General features: G+C 41.0%; 1 protein-coding gene and 1 long non-coding RNA gene across 10 annotated transcripts in view; one reads left to right on the top strand and one right to left on the bottom strand.

Moving 5' to 3' along the window:
• VPS13D (vacuolar protein sorting 13 homolog D) overlaps positions 1-17,761 on the bottom strand; it is a 108,745-nt gene that overhangs the window by 4,688 nt on the left and 86,296 nt on the right. For all 9 annotated transcript variants that reach the window (XM_074848261.1, XM_074848268.1, XM_074848264.1 and 6 more), the window contains one exon: positions 2,808-2,939. In XM_074848261.1, the coding sequence (XP_074704362.1) occupies positions 2,808-2,939 (132 nt within the window). The remainder of the gene's footprint in view (positions 1-2,807; positions 2,940-17,761) is intronic.
• On the top strand, positions 954-6,198 carry LOC141933526 (uncharacterized). The gene is made up of 2 exons (XR_012626109.1): positions 954-1,274; positions 5,580-6,198. It is a non-coding gene; the product is annotated as an uncharacterized LOC141933526 (long non-coding RNA).

Here is a 17,761-nt window from a genome sequence, read left to right as displayed (position 1 = left end):
CGAGAAACTTGAGAGGGTTTTGTATACCCCCAAAAGCAGAACAGCTGTTTTCCTGATGGAGGGTTTTGCAGCCCACTGTACAGGGCACATCCATGGAGGGAACTGAAGCACTAAAAGTTCAGTGCTATGAAGTTCAGTGGAAGCGACTGGGTAAGCAGACTACAGGTTTGTATTTTCTCCACAAAACAACAGATTATATATCTAATTTTCCATACAAGATTTTTACTGCTGTCATGTATATATTTTGAGGAATGGAAATAGAGGACAGTGATTTAATGGTGAAGCACAGAAATATTAGCTAATTTGTAGTTCAGGCTCTACATTTTGTTCTAAGTTTGAGTCATGCATCATTACCCATTTTCTCTTGCCAACTGTTACTTTCTTCTGTGCGTCTAGTTCTCAAAATGGGTATTTAACCTTTTAAGATACTGCTTCAAGATACTATTTTTTTTTTTACACCCATACTTTTACACTATTAAAAAGATCTCAAATTAATAAAATGAAAAATTAAATGAAACATGATCCACTAGAACAAAGTAGAAGCAACCAGATCTCTGGAGAATTTGTGGGTTTTTTAACAACATCAGGAAGTAATTACACAATATTTTCCAGAAGTGAAACAGTGAGCCTAACTGGAAAAAAATGTGGAAACATTTAGTTAGAACAGTAGAGCAAGGTATTAAACCCCCTTTTATGGATTTAACTCTGAAGGAAAATATGCAAATAATCAGGTCTTTAAATGTGTTTCTGATTATGATACTAGGATAAAAGTCAGAGGCATAATTTTGTACTTATTTTTCATGACAAGAAACACTGTTTTCTTGTTGAATGATGTTCCTAATGGTGAAAGTCACAGTGAACAAAGTGTGACTCGATGACAAAAGCCCACTGATCTGCTTATGGGGCACACTTGCAAAAAGCTGACAGTATTTTTTTGGTCACAAAGTCTCTTTTTCAGTTCTCCCTACCTAACAGCCAGACTGTATATGCATAAAGACCCTTAAATAAGATTAAAGCAGGGTAACGAGAGTGTGAGATCACAGGGCTGCAAGCAAGGGGCAGATGACAGACTCTTCCTCACAGGCAGCTGGAGGCAGATTGTGTAGAGTGGCCCATGATTTCAGAGCCGGGTCGCTGGCACTGCTGAAGTGAAGACACTCTGCTGAATCGGTACCTCCCTCTACAGTCTGAACTACCTTGCCTTGGCAGATACTCTGATGGATGCCAGATGCAAAACACAGTATCTTACACCTCCACTGCAAACAGCTGTTCAGGTAACTGTGGTAGAGCTTGGGTTAAGTAATGAATTATGCCTTAAGACCCCGGTCCAACAAACTGGTATTTCCTGTAGAATCATAGAACTGTTTAGGTTGGAAAAGACCTTTAAGATCATCAAGTCCAACCATTAACCTGGCACTGCCCAGTCCACCACTAAACCATGTCCCTAAGCACCATGTCTTTTAAATACCTCAGGGATGGTGCCTCACCCCCTTCCCTGGGCAGCCTGTTCCAGGGCTTGACAACCCTTTTGGTGAAGAAATTTTTCCTAATATCCAATCTAAACCTAATTTCCTAATATCCAATCTAAACCTCTCCCGGCGCAACTTCAGGCCTTTTCCTCCTGTCCTATCGCTTGTTACTTGGGCGAAGAGACCAACCCCCACCTCGCTACAGCCTCCTTTCAGGCAGTTGCAGAGAGCAGTAAGGTCTCCCCTCAGCCCCCTTTTCTCCAGACTAAACACCCCCAGTTCCCTCAGCCACTCCTCACACGACTTGTGCTCTAGAGCCTTCACCAGCCTCATCCGGACACGCTCCAGCACCTCAATGACTTTCTCGTGGTGAGGGGCCCAAAGCTGAACCCAGTATTCGAGGTGCAGCCTCACCAGAGTTGAGTACAGGGGCAGAAACCAATGTACCAATATCTTTCCATGTGTTCACTCTCTATGCAGTTTTTTTCTCATATTCTCAAACCTGACCACTAATAGCATTTACACACTGTTTTCACTCACTTTCATGAACCCATATTCAAATGTGGGTGCACCTTTAGTGTATTACCCATTCAAATTATTCAGTATTGACTTCTCTGGAGGAAAAAAAAAACCAATTTGGAGGTTATTTTGGTCATTAACTGTTAACAGCCATAGCTTGGGAGTAACACGTACGACAGGCATCCAAGCTAGCTTCTCTCACGTGTAAACCAGAGCCACCTCAGAGCACACTCTGTGCAGGAGTGGTGGTTCACAGTGCTGTCGCAGAATCCTAGCCACTCTCCTAGGCTTTGGGCTGTGAGAAGTAGAAGATGAGGGACAGATGAGGGAAAAGATACTCATTCTGCCTGTGTGAATGTTACAGAGAAGGGAAAGTACAGGCTTAAAACATGCACTTGTTTAATCAGTGCACGTGGAGGGGCGGAGATGTGTTATGCATGTTAAATGGACTGATGATTACTTAGAAACTTACTGAGACTTCATCTTTTGTAATGACAAAAGGGGACCAGGAGTCAACAAACCAAGGCCCCGGTTCTTCCACAGCCTGTACCTGATATGCCATCAACGGCACTTCCCAACAAGTGAGGGCAAGGGGCCCTGGGGCACCTGCAGTGGTGTTTGTGGACAGGCTGCTGGGGAAGTCATCGGGCGCTCACGCTGTGCTGCTGATGGGCACCAGGAGAAAACCAGCGCAGTGTCTGCGCATGGGCGTGCGTGTGTGTGTGTGTGAAGCAGTTTTAGTCCCTCTTCCCCAAAGACGTGAAGATGTGATGGCAGCAAACAGAGCTACTTGAAGTAACCGCACAAGTCAGTACTTACAACTCGTCCTGGATGTTGTCAGTCAGTTTGAACAGCTGCTCTTGTCCTTCTGCTTGACTTTCTAAATAGCGGGGCAAGAGCCCCTGAGGTCCTCTGCAGCAGCGTGGCTTTCTCACTCTCTCCGCCTGTGTCCTACATGCAAAATAGATGCAGAAAAATGACTTGGTGCAACAGCAGCACTTCTTCTTCCACTTAAACCCGTCACCACACAAAGTGAGTTATTTTGAAGTATGAGGTGTGACAAAGCCTTTAAAGACAAGGTCTTCACAAATACAGAATACAGATTCTGTAGTACTTGCTCTGGAAGACGTGGTGTCTATTCATATGGTTTTACATTTCAAACAAATGACGCCCAGTTTTCCTCTTCCTATTAATTTAGCACACTGCCCCTTAACTATAGAAGCAACCTAAACTAAGTATACTGTCTGCAGGTTTTGGACTGTCTTTAACAGCAGAGTTTTACTGATTTGACTGTTTCTTCTCACTTCTCGAGAGAAAATAAAGAGTGCATCAACCCAGACAGAGCTCATATTGATGGACAGTGTCAGTAGTTTGAAAACTGAAGGGTTACAGAAACAGGAACATGTGGTTACAACAAGACAAAAAAAAAATTCACGGTTAATTATAGTCTCTGTAGTAGGGTTTAGCATACTTTACCTTTCTTGAGCGTTTATTAAAAAATGACAATAATAAAAACAGACACACATGTGTGGCCTAACACATCAGAGGTTGATACTGGCCACAGTGCTAAAGAACTGGAGGCTAGTTCCTCCCTTTGCAGTATTTTGTTAAAAAATAATATTCTGAATTCCTTTAAGCTTTTGGAACGCCCTACCCCTGAAGAATTGTGTTACAGGCTGCTGAGCCCTGCTTTATTCTGTCCTTCCCCGGCAACATCACTCAGGTCTGCTGCATGCTTTTTCATATCTCTTTCAGGCTACCGCTGTTACTAATTTTCCAAGCCAAATGCACCACTTTTGATTAGTGCTTTCTACTTCCCATCTTGGTTCTTTGTAACGATCTGTACAATGAGCTGCTTCTATCCTTTTTGATCAAAAGACAGGAAAAAAATCCCATGTAACAACGCGTTTTCTTTTTAAGCTGCCTGGCAATAGCACACAAGAGTACTTGCCTTCTACGCTTTGTTTTCTGCAGATGTTTTCTCTGGAGCCTTGTTTCTTTGTTACCTTTCCCTTTCAGCAGCCCTGTCCCACACTTGAAGCCTATGCACCCTTTTAAATTTGTTTTCCTTCGAGTCTTTGGCACCCCTGCCTTTTAATGGTGACAGACTTTCCCCCCCCCCCCCCTTCTTGGCTGCAGTAACTGTTACTGGAACAGAATCTCTTACATGTCATTCCTGACTTCCTATCATCTTTGCTGCTCTCCCATTGGTGACGGGCCTCTCCGTGCGCTTTGGCTAGCGTCGCTCTCTGGTATCAGCAATGTATTTTGCAAACAAGGTGTAGAAGCCAAAGATACTGGATTTCCAGCACAGCAAAGAAAAACATCAGCCAATTTATATTTTTAATACATGATGACTATCTGCTAAGTTCTGATTTTGTTAATGAGATTATTACATCCCTGACCTGTGTAACAAATTACAGTGGCTCAGCAGTAGTGCTTATCACTGATCCTCTTCGAGAGAAACTTCAGGAGAGACAAAAAGCTCTTGACTACAGCTGAACTATGGTTATGCTAAGATGAAAAGTCAGTTTGTCAGCAGGGAGGATGAAACGAGAAGTGGAAATTCTCCAACTAAAAGAATGCGAAACAGCGCAAGGGCTTAAGAAACCATAACAAATGTCATTAATAGCACCAGTAAAATGTTATCAGTCAAATTTTCAGTTTTACCGCTGCTGACAGATGTTCTCACTGCTTTACCTGTCCCACTGTGCACCGCTTTCGCTTTTGGTTAGATGTTCTTTAGTTAAGTACAGTGTTAGGCACCCAAGCTAAAAGAGGCCAGTATGAAAATTGCCATTTGCTGCATAAGGGTACTTAGTTTTCCTCATTTGCAAAGTGCAATGTCTTAAAACTGTATTCTTCTATTAGGAGCATTTCTCTGCATAAAAATAACCTAAACACTAGGTAAAGGATGACTTCCACAACCTATGTACAACTTAAAATTATTCCACCGAATAGCAGCCACACGCGGTGGTTAGAGCTTCACTCACTGTTAAGTACTGTGACTCTGGAGCAAGACACCTCTCCTGCCCCTTAGATTTTTTAGGTATAAACAGGATTCGCTGTACCAGGTACAGTTACATGACGGTATTGTTATCTTTCTGAACCTACACCAGAGGTGAACAAGTAAGTGCCCGTTTTATCTATTAGGTTCTTACAAAGTAGTAAACAAAAGTATGCGTTTGCCTTCGTGAAATGCAAAATGTCGAGGCAAAGTTCCAGAGGAATTAAAGAGTTCCAACCAGTGTAATTCACGTCTTGCTGCTTGTCCTCCTTCCTAACTTCCAAAAGCAGTAAAATGGCAAAATTTCACTTATCCAAGAAGCCCCCATTGGCTGTTAAACCTCTCTACAACACCTGTACTGTCTGTTGACAAGTTTAAAGAGTGAATGTCTGAAGCGTAATGTAGTTTTTAATTAACTGTTGGCCGATCAGTAACTTTTTACTTGGACACTTCCCTATTATGCATTCAGGCAAGTTAGATAACCATCCATACGGGAGGTGAGCAACAACACTGCACAATGGTTTTTATATTAACCATCTTTCAGATAAACGTTCAACTGTGCTATTTTCTCTAATATTCTGTAGCACCACGAGAAGAGGCATCAGAAGCGTTGCAAGCAAGACTACTGCAAAAATGAGGAAAGAACAGGGGTGTTTGATCAGACCTACTCCATAGAAACCAGAGTATCAGCGAATGCTGCTGTCTGGCTTAGAAGCAGGCCAGAAGGAACTCGTACTGCACAAGTACTAGGCACCACAGTGAATTTCTGGAAGGCTCGGCCATTTCTGAGTTGTGAGTTTGGTTGTAGTTGTTTTTAGGTTTTGTTTTTAAATGGAAGAAGTACTTCAGAGTACAGTGCTTGCTGTCCCCACTGCTCCTCCATGCTAAAATATTCATCCTGGTGATAAAAGATAATTCTCATCTTAGTGATAAGGTCATCTGCTTTTCAACTAAGTGCCACAAGTGTGAGCATAAATTGCATTGATTTAGTCCATCACCCCTTGGCAAACGGGTCTGTTTGGTCTGGACAGCTAAAAACATTCCACACAAGTTGATTTTTTTAATCTAAAAATTTGTTCTACTGTCTCAAGTTACGTTCTGTAAATAATAAGCAACACTGATGAAATACAAAAAGCTGAAGATTTGTAAAGCAGAATGAACGGTGGTGTGCCCACATCTGTGTTACATTAAACATGAACTCAACAGATTTGCTGATTCTTTTTTAATAAGCAGACAAAGGCAATACAAGACAGAAATGCCCTCACGTCTACTAGTCACAGCAGGGAAGAGTGCTGCTGAATGGAGACACAAAGAGATTGGAAATGGTGTCAGAAGGTTGAGGCCACACTCCAGTTCTTCACTGTTCAGACAAAGCTGAACGCTGGAGAGTCTCATTTCAGATGACTCTGTGCACACTAAAACCAGTTAACAGTGTTAATTGCTTGGCTTTTGCTTAACACTTCACAGAATTCCTGTGATTCAGTTGCCCAGTTTTAAGCCAGAAGTTTCGTAGTCAAACAGATCACTGACCCGTTGATGTAAGGAAGTTGTTCAGGTGATAATTATTTACCAACTTAGACTGAAAATACTAGAAGAGTCATCACATGTTTTACAGAATTACTTATCCTTGTCCCTTCACCCCACATTCACCCCTACCAGGTACCCAACAGGTTTACACTATCAGGTACATAGATGTGGTTCGTGCTGAGTACATAAACATACAAGGTTTTGAGAACAGTAACTACTACTCATCTTTGAGTGTCTTTTGGACCTAAAAAACTTCCTTGAAGTGTACCTAGATTGCTTTGACAAAAACATAAAAAAAAAAACAAATGGAAGGTATGAAACTTTGTGTATCAAGAGATGATAGTCTGTGAAAACAAAACACTGTGCTTCTAAAGTTATATACAAATTTACATCTTTCAGTTTCCTCAGTATCACACCCAGAATAATTATTCAAAATAAAACAACTTCAGAAAATTTAGCAACAAGGAAAAGCCCTATGACCGACACAGTGATCACTGCAACTTTTCATGTAAAATGTGTATCTGTGGAATTTCTAATCTGTCCTCTTGGTAAGAGAGCAGCACTGGCAGACACAAACGTGTTCAAAAAGCCCAACTTGAGCATGCACACAGATTTTGATCCATAATGGGAGGAGCGCAAGGGCACCCCAAATCCTGCACAAACAGCAGCTCTAAGTGCAAGGAGACACCGTTCTGGCATCTGAAACCAGTATTTAATGGAAGAGGCTCTTCACAGAGACTTCCCCTGCTGTACTGCCTGTCCCCAAAACCCCACAGCCGCCAACACCGGTGTGCAAGTCAGCCACGTAAGCCCTCCAGAGAGATCTCTGCCCACAGCGCTCTCCCCCACACTCTCTAGTAATAATTTTCTTCAGCTAGACCCAGTTCTTGCTGCCAAAACTTCCAGCAACTGCCACCAACATGTCGCATTCATAATGGTGTTCCAGTTTAACAACCTCATCATACCAACCCATTTAGAGCAGTAACTTACTGGTTCTGGTATAGCTCAAATTCTGTCAGTGTTTCCATTGTAAACCTGTTTTTTCAGGTTTGCATAAAATTTATTGATAAAAGCCTGCTCTGGGCTATAACTTGGCATACTGACTTTCAGCCTGGGAACAATTTTTATCCCCTTGAAATAATTATAAAACAACCTTAGTTCAAACAAAGGAAAATTGGCAGGTAATACAAGCCTATGAAACAATTCAATTGCTGCTAGTATTTTGAAGAAACAATATCAAACCTGTTACTTACTTGGCTCTGGAAAAACTCTGCTTCATTAATACAGGGAGTGCTTTGTCTAAGGAGGCTTTAGTGCATTTCAGACATTAAGAGGTGACTTATCTGATAAGTTAAAGGAGGAATAGCCTTACCTCCTCTATCATAAAATACACAACTAAAATTCCTGCTACACTTGCTCGAGTTTGACCCTGAATTGCACCTGCAGCCCTCTGTAGGTATCACCATCCCATGTGCATCATTTCCACAAAACGCAGATGAAGACAGTCCTTGTCTCAGAGCCGTGTCGTGGGAGGACACGGTGTAAAGCAGACTCAGAAGTGCCAGAATCAATTAAATGCTGAACAACGTATACCTTAAAAATGAACCTAGAAGTTCAGGCATCACAGCAGCAAACGCCAGGCGATGCAGTCCTACCACAGGACCAGAAGGGTAACAAATGACAACAACCGTATGCCATTTCTGATACGGTCTGTATTTTGTATCACACCTTTGCAAAACACTAAAAATCCCCAATTTCCACGACTCTTTCCTCACCGATGTACTCACTTTGTACTTTGTTTCAAGTGTCGAACCCTTGCGATAAGCAGCGATGTCCCCTGCATTTACTGAGCAGAAGGGCACAGACAGCGTCACTTCTTATGTGCTAGTTCTCTGTGTCTGAGAACATTAAATGACTTGGGCCTCATTTCCAAAAAACCTTTGGCAATCTCGATTTCGTGTTCCGTTGCAACTCTGTGGGCAGCTGGTAACGCTGTATTTCACAGGGTTAAGTACAGTTGCCTCCTTTCCAGGGTTGGACTTTGGGGGTGCAGTTCCCAACAGGCAGATAATTTCTTGAAGACCTGACGCCTGAACCCAGAGATCTGGCACAGCTCTGATGGAATTCATTCACTGGTTCAGACACAGATGCTTTTAAGGTGTGTTAAAAATGCACATGCAGTGCAGTCAGTTTGAGTGTTGGATTTGGCATTAGAATGTCTCAGTTAGATGCAAGAATGTGTAAAATCATGAGCCAGACAGCTCCCTGCTGACTGCATATCTGAGGAAGCTTATATGCACCGTTTATTCCAGCAAACGCATGGAATATATTGTGCTTGTTAAATGTGTTCCCAAAATGCTAGTTTCAGGAAGAAACATGCAAATAAATGGTGCCTAGGGTTAAAACCTCCCACTTACAGTCAAATCCCTCCTCTTTTGAGGGATCTACCAGCTCAGATGCTGAAGACCTTTATCTGACCTAATATACTTTTAGGAGAACTACAGCATGCTGAAGAAGCAGCTGTTTATCATGTAGGCTGTTCCTGCCAACTTCTTGGAGATGCAGCTCTTCTCCCCCCTTCTCCTTCCTCTATATGCAAGATCAAAACAAAATTGAAAACTATTAATTGGGTTTATGATTGTATACAACCTCTTCAGACTCCAAGTTCAAAAGGAAGCGAGAAGAGCTTAAGACATCAAGAATCACTTCTTTAAAACCAGCGGAGCAGTGGATGTACTCAGCCAAACGGCACGTTCTTACGACGCCCACGTTACCGATCCAAGATGTGCGTAAGGTGTATGCGCCCGCACGGCACTTACACCAGTCACACTGCGGCTCCACCAGTGTCCAACCTCTGGCACTTGCTCCAGCTCGGACTGCGACAGCTCTGCAGCCAACGGACACTTTTTCAAGCACTTTGATATCATCAAACTTAAGAAGTTAACAAAATGTGACACTGCCATCTCAGTTTCCCATTTCTCCCAGACTCTTCCTGTACTGATCACAGAGTGATGACTAGAGTTGTCACCTTAAAGCTTCCTGTCTCACAAACGTGTTGAAAAATGCTCCCATTCCCATTCAACGTAAAAGATACGGTTCTTCGCAGGGATTTCTTGCAAACACCTATCTGAAAAACAGGAGCTGAACGTGCCTTAGTGAAGATTAAAGTGCCCAGGGCCATAACGTTACTCTGCTTCAGGGCACAGCGCGAGGTCTCAAAACTTCTGAATACAGTCTGGGGACAGTGTAGCAGATGGACCATTAATCTTATTTCTGTACTCATGTTTATCATGGTCCCATCAAAAATTATGCATGTTGGCCACACAGAGCCTGTCTGATGTACGTGCAAACATGGTCACTTTACTTGGAGCGTGACAGAAATGTTTCTATACTGTGCTCCTACCTTGGAAAGCAAATCCACTCTGGGGAAGAAAACAAACCAGGACCCCTGCCCAGCACCAGGACAGTGAGGTGTGCATGAAGAGCTGTGTGAAATGAACTGTGACCACTGTATGTGTTTTCTCTTCAGACCCTCTTTATATACTTTTCAGTGAGTACAATGAGGGCTGCAATAGGCACAGCAAAGTCCTCTAGCGCAGACTCATTGAATGAAAAGCTGCTCAGAAAGTTTGTTTTGATTTTTAAAGTTAGCGGTTGCAAGAACAATTTAAATCAACTGGCTGTACTTACAAAACTGATAAAGAGCGTTCCACATGTTAACAGCAACATTAGGTGAAAAAATTATCTATAAAAATACCAGCCACATGCTAAATGAGGTGACATCGAGGCAATAAATAGCTCCATCTGTATGAAAGGGTTTGTAGAACAACCCAGAAGACATCTCTGAACAAAAAAGTAAGTATGGATAAAGCAGTACTGAAAAAAAAAGTGGGCTGGATTTTTTTTTTTGTTTAAAAAAAAAAAAGATCAGTTTTACATATTTTTCCCCGATCACTTTATAAATCTGCTGCACATTAGAAATCAGACACACGTGCATTTTTTCCAAGTAAAGAAAGCTGAAGGTTTACATTTTTAATAGCAATGCGACTATTTCTGAATGGCAGCAGTATATATTACATGCAGTGTGAGAGGGTTAAACAGGACAGCCTCAACTCTTTATAAACTTTTGCCCTCTGGATATGTACTCATTGGCTGCTGTACAAGACTTGAGCTGTATTACACGCCTTAACGATATGGTTCAACTGTCGGTCAGGCTCGGGGCCTGGCACTAGGCCAGACCGCAATCAATGGGACACAAACCTCCCCCTTTCAGATCATCACGAAGGCTCATATTATCTCCTTTTTGTCGTGCTGGTTAAATTTATGGAGCAGAACCCCGAAGCTGCATTCCTTGGCTTGGGCCGGCCCACGCGGGCCTCCCTTTGTTTGGTACTGTAAGCGAGGCGTGCTTTGGAGGATTGCAGGGTTGTTAGTTCAGGCACTGACTGTTTGCTCATGACTGAAATGAAAAGAGTTCAGTGGAAGGGCAAAAGGACAGCACAAGTGTAAAACCCCATCCCAGCAGGCCCTGGGCTCCCATCTACAGACTCCGGACGAGGACTGAACAGAAAACCTCACCGTTAATGACAAAGGGAAAAATCTGTCTAGTAACAGGTAAACAGCCCGGCGGTACGTTAGCACATACCTTGCCGCAAGGTCCCCTGCTTTCAAGTAAGCCTGTAATTACTACATAAATATGAACCTCAACTAATCTGGCTTAAAAAACTGCTTAGAAGTGGTATTATTTTAAAGCAATGCTGTATCTTTTAATTTGAAAGTAAAACCTGTCAGTGCAAACAGTACTGCCTGAACAGCCGCGTGGTTTAATATTTCTACCAATTTAAACGTGGAATAACCTCAGAGAACCTGATGCTGTGATGCTTGGGAGGAGGATGTAGCAAGTAATTCTAGTAAGTCACAAAACTAATGGAAATACAGTATGTAGAGAAGATTTGCTTTTTGTATATAACAGGCATTTCCTCCATCTTTATATTTTGTGTCTGAATGGAAAAAGTCCACCTTTGGGTATGCTCAGATACTCTCTATTCAGAGCTTTATTACTGTAGTAATTAAAGGCCACTTCTTGACACAGGTCACAAAATTAAGGATGTAAAGAAACCTTTAACGTGATATCTCAAGGCAAAATCATCTGAAGTGAAACCAAATGGAAAGACAGCTTGAAAGACGGCGTTGCAAATACACCCAAGAGAAACAAATACATACACAGAAAACCACAAGGACTTTTACTGACTGTGCATGCAATATAAGGTACCCATGCACTCACTCTTTGGGACAGAAGATAGCTGTGCTTCCCTTCATCACTGTCAAGAGTATTAAAATGTGCTCCCAGAAAGCTGCCCCAGACCTGCTGTACCAGACTTCGCCCTTTGGCACAAGCAGCAGATGTTTCGGGACACGAGGTCACACAGCCACCGCGCGGGCGAGCAGCTCCTGCCATTTGTGCTTCAGAAATACGTAAATAAACAAATGCTCTCTTCCTATTGCACTACCCCAGTTTCATCTTTCCCACTATTTTTATGAACTGAAAATACTAGTAAGAGGGCCAAAAGATATTATAAAAACCCACAGAATGTGTATTAATTTTTTTTCAATTCTGGGGATCAAGTCCGACTGGTTTAATGCCGTCTGATGATTTGTCCTGGTACATTCCAACAGACATGTCTGTTTTGAATAAAGCTTTTGTTCGCTTCTGGGGCGCAAACGCTTTCAACTTATCCCACCTAATTCTAAGCAAGTAGATTTGTGAATGGAAATTGTGAATACTTTATTGCCTGGTCTTTGATGACTTTTTAGTTTGTTCTCCTGATGCTAACGCATGAATATAATTTTTTCTTTTTTCAAAGTCTCTCCAATTCCATTCTAGGTGATGCCACTGCAGACTAGTTAAATCTGCAGCTCTCTGTAATTGTTTCAACCCCAGAAAACCATTACATATACCATACCGAAACAGCAGCATCACTGAGCAGAGTGCTTTCTGAGTAAGGAAGAATCTAAAAAACACATAAATGTCAGAAAACAGGAAACGTACACCCCAGTAAAAGGTGTTCCTTTTACTTTTTGGCCTTGGTGTCCAAAAGCTTTTGCTGAAAGGTAAGATAATTAGACAAAATATAAAAGCTCTAGAAATACAACTATTTCCTAGGGAAATAAAATCTTCCTTTTAGTTAATAGCTAAATACTGTGAAGTGGCAGGCACAGCAGCAGTCTGTTTAACGCAAAAGCTAGGCAAGTTTTGCTCGATGCAGCACCCTTTAACCAGGGATGGAAACATCCCTTCCTCTAGTTGTAACTTACCACGGCACTAGTAAATATTTTGGTTTTGTGGAGACTATCACAGTAACGACTCTGTAGTCATTCATCTTTTTGAAATTATTTGTTGCTAATAATGAATGGACATATAAAGAAAAACATCATTTCACATTTTATGGTCGGCTAACTACTCAGCATTATTCACTTTAATGTCTTCCATTTTCACTCATCTGTCCTCCCCTCGTGACATTCCCTTCCAGAGCCTTTGCCCCTTCCTGTCCCTTAACCAACTGTTTGAATGCATCCAGGGTTTCTGCCCTCAAATGTCAAGTTAAACACAAATGTTTTAGTGGAAAATCTTTCTTACTTACAAAATAGATGCTGGTATTTAGAATGACAGTTCAGTCCCTCAAAGTCTCCATTTTTAATGTCAACAGACATGTTACCGATGGTGAACCCAGTGACCGCACAGTTTTCTTAAACCAGGCTTTTGTTGAGTTTTAACAGTAAGAATACATTCTGCCATGGCAAAGCGAAAAGGCTTTAAACGAAAGAAGTTACACAAGTTTTACCTAAAGGCTTAGCACTCCCTATTGGAATTTAAACCATCTAGAACTTCTTTGCTAATAGGTAGGGTGCATAAAAACCCAGAAGTAAAATGCAAAGGGGAGCTCTAACGAACAGCCTCAGCAACTTTAACCCTTGGGCTTAAAAAAGTGCCCTTTTACAAATAGGTAAGGTGTTTGTTTTCAGGTTTTCCTGTCTCAGACCCTGCTACTCAAAGTCTGGCTCATAAGCTCCAGAGGCTAATCAGATGTAATATATGTAAAACGTAAGGCCTGTATGATTAAACATTGCCTAATGCAAGCCAGTAATTGCTTATTTTTTTTCTAAAATCTCCTATTACTTAAAAACATTAATATACAGCAGATGTGAAAGTAACCACATCTATCCAGTATTAATGAAATATTATGTTGCTGCTGTAGGTCCAAACACTGTGGTTTTTTTCTTCCACTCCTTCCAAATAGTTAAATTGAGTCAAGTTCAAAAAAGGGGACAAAACCAACTGTAAAGACAACAAATATTCCAAATATAGATGGTATCTAGTAATGCAGATACCTAGCGATAACCTCCTGGAAACATTATTCAGGTGTAAAGCAAGGTGTTTGCAGCAATGCATAAAAAGGTGTTTAGTCTGGTTTTACAGCGGGGACCAATTTATGTCCAGTCAACCCTCTAAAAGAGAAAGGGAGAGGGACATATTAGTGCAGAGTTTGGATTCTCCACATCATCTAGACTTCTGCTGGGTGCTGAGCAGCGAACAGTGCTTTCCTACAATGAACAATGTATTGGTCTGAAAACTGTGACATTACTGTATGTGCAGCTCTGGAATTATAGTTGTATTTTATTGTAGAGTCTAAGTGAACTGAATGTTTTAAAGGTTCATCTTTCTTTTTTATATCCTAAAACTACATGCATCAGAGTTATTTTCTTCAACCATGCATAGAAAATCCAGCTTTATTGTGAAGAATGGAGGTTGCACTTCTAAGTAATTGTCCTTGAGCTTTTTGTCCTAGAGGGGGAAGGCAAAGGGAAAAAACTGAGATGGCCAGCCTGTCAGTCTTGGAGGAGGGTGCAGAAAAAAAGAAAGAAAAGCTGCTCACCCCCATATTTGTGTCTCACACACAGAAGTTCTTGGGCTTAACTCTACTATCCTTCATTTCTAAAGTCAGATCGCTTTGAAAATTATATTTCTATTTCTTGAAATAATAAATTTTATTAACTACAGAGTGACCTCCTTAGGATTAGTCACTGTGTGAGTATGCAGAGATGCAGAAGTGCAGTGAAATGTGGGATGGCACTGCACTCCATCCTCAATTCTCATGCTTTCAGGCACTCCAGCGGAGTTACCGCATGCCTCAACTGCTTCAATTCCTTCCATGGAGCTTTGTGGGGAAACAGACCAGTGGAGTGAATATACAAAGTGATCCTGACAGGATTGCACTCACACTCAAATATAATCATTACTTGTGACTTTTCTGACAAAAACCCCTATTAGTTTCTTGATGTGTAGTATGTGAGACTTGCTTCTGTGTAGTCTAGGAAAGACTGCACTTCTTTCTAATCTGAGTCATTCTTTTGGAAAATAATTCTGAATAAGGGCAAGAAAAAAAAATAAATCATTCTTACAGAAAGCTGTAGAAAAGCACAAGCCAGAAGTGTCTCATGGCAGTAAGAAGCACTCTTTGAATAGGCAAAAGGAATAGAGAACTGTTTTCTCTTCATTCTTAAGGGTAGCTTCATTTATTTAGAAATCATTTTAGGTCTTAGATGGTGGATTATTGTATCTTTCTAGTTAGGAAACTAAAATAGCCGAGGTGCACTTTCAGAAAAAAAATTAAAAGTTTCGAGATGAAATTATCCATACCGAAGAGGAGAGGGCTGCCGTTTGAAGAACTTCCCCCACAAGAAAATCTACATTCACTTACACAACAACCAAGAGTAGACATTTGAGGAACAGAACAGGATCTCCAACAGAACTACACAAAGTTACCAGTGATAAATTAAAACCTAACAGGAGAAGATTGAGCAGGTGAGACTGGTAACAGAAAATGATTAAAGCAGGAAGAAGCGTCTACTGAGGTGCTGCAAAATGTGTGGGCACAAAACCAGGCTTGCTTAACTTCAAGGATCTAGTAAAAGCAGCATGTAAAATTATATTTGGAGAGGACAAACTAAGAGGCGTTTAAAACTCCAGTGAGGACAGTGAAGTACTAAAGAACCTGAAGAGGTCAGAAATATGGCAGGAAATGAAATGAGATTCAACCTACAAAATTGCAACCTGGTTCATCTGGGGAAAAATAATCCAGAACACAAATATTAAATGACAAGGAGATATTTGCAAAGCAGTAAAATAAAACAAAACATAAAAAACCAAACTCTTGGGGGGAAAAGAGCAAGCAGAAAACTGAATATCAATTTGCAATGTGATGTGGCAGTAAAACCAGCCAATACAATTTTGGATGACTTGCAGAGCACAGCTTGTCACAGAACAGGGATATGACAGTCCCTTTTCACTACTGATGGGAACTTACAGACTGGGGGGATTTCAAAGGAACTCAACAACAGCAATGGAAGAATCTGGATAGACTAATGACAGAAGAATGTAAACCCATAAAATCAAGTTCAGCAGTGACTGAAGATGGGAGGTAGGGCTAACACTGAGGAAGAGCCATTTAACAGGGTGCCACAGCAGTAAACTGGATGAAGTTGCTCAAAAGAAAACAGAGCATTTGAGAAAACAGTTCATTACAAAGACCTGTTATCCCACTGGGAAGAAAGAGGATATGAAGGAAATCACACTGCCCAAGTAATTTACAGATTAGACCAATAAATCAGCTAAACTGTCCTGTATGCAACATTTCCAGATTTATACAACACAATGAATACTAGCCGATAAATATATTTTCTCTCTGGCTTCTAGGAAAATCTTAGGAAGGGCTCACTAGGAGAATAACAACATCTCGTCCACCAGAGTCGTGGCCCATACATGCCTGATATTACTGTAAAGACTCTTGAAGTCACATCTAGATCAAGTCCAAGGTCAGGACAGAATTTGGAACACATACAGAGGTGTTAAGGTTCAAGCAATATTTGTCTTTAAAACTTGAGAACCTTGAGAATATACTCTTTGCACTCTATTAGCTGAGCTGGTGTTCCATACGATTAGGTACGTATCTTCTACTACTCAGTGTCACTGATACTCATGCTCTCGAGTCTGCTGCTTTTGACTTTACAATTGAAATCATAGTTAAGAGAGAGATGGATGCAGAAGGGCAAAAGAAAAAATTAGTATCACCTGCTGTTGACATTGTCTCAAACTTTGCAACCTCACTGCACCTTTCCCAGTGATGCAATGAAAGTGGTGAACAAAAGAACAACTAGTGCAGGCTGCTTCCTTCCAGGTGAACTACATTTAAAAGTATCAAACATTTACATGAGAATTTTCTGTGACCATAATGGCTTGCCAATCACAAACTATTCTTAAGTAACACAGTCTAGTTCCCTGACAGAATTCATTAGAAGCGGGTAGGTCATGAAGTTATCTCCTTACTTCTGAGTTTCACATTGTGACTATCAGAAAACAACACAAACCCTCGCAGCAACAGTTCAAGAATAATCTCAAACTTGGACTGACCTGGCAGAAGCCTGAGAGAAAGCCATAATGGCAGTTTCCTGCACTACTTGTTAAGTTAGACGCACACATCTAAATATAAATGTTCTTTACTTGTGCTGCACTAGGACTTAAAACACGTTTGCAGGAGAGAGCTTTCCAAGCATATCTAGAGACATAACAGCTTTCCTGTTTTGAACTGGTCTTTAAGATTTTTGGCAGTATATGACAAATATGGAAATAATCAGAACTCTTGTATGTGACACTGGAGTACTTGGAACACATAAAACCCGCTCGAAAAAAAGGTATCGAGTCACAGGCATTAACTGTTTATAAATTAGATGTATGTTGCATTGTCAACAACTATTTTAATGCTCTCCTCTGCATTAAAATTTAAAACTATTAAGGCAGCTTTATTCATAAATAACAAGCATAATAAATTATATGATTACATAATAAGTTATAAGATTAGCCTTGAAAAAGTCCAGCTTAAAGTCAGATTTAAAAAATATTTTCTTGTACTTTTAAACTACCACCATAAGCTATAAAGCCATCGTCTGCATCTCAGCCGTCTTAGTTTGGCTCCATGTTCCGAACACATGGTTTGTGCTAGCTGCATCAGTCCCAACATTTTGAGGCCAAAAGAGACTTAACATCCATGTAGCATGATCACAGTAACACAGGCTACAGAGTCTTCCTCAGTGCTCTGTTCAATTCAGTAACTTTGCTGGAATTAGAACATGCCTTTTAGGAAAACCTACAACCTCAATTAAAATTCTTCATCTCACTCAAAAC

This window comes from Strix aluco, chromosome 22, assembly GCF_031877795.1.
Source record: "Strix aluco isolate bStrAlu1 chromosome 22, bStrAlu1.hap1, whole genome shotgun sequence".
Classification (NCBI taxonomy): Eukaryota; Metazoa; Chordata; class Aves; order Strigiformes; family Strigidae; genus Strix; species Strix aluco.
This window is presented reverse-complemented; position numbering and strand designations above follow the sequence as displayed.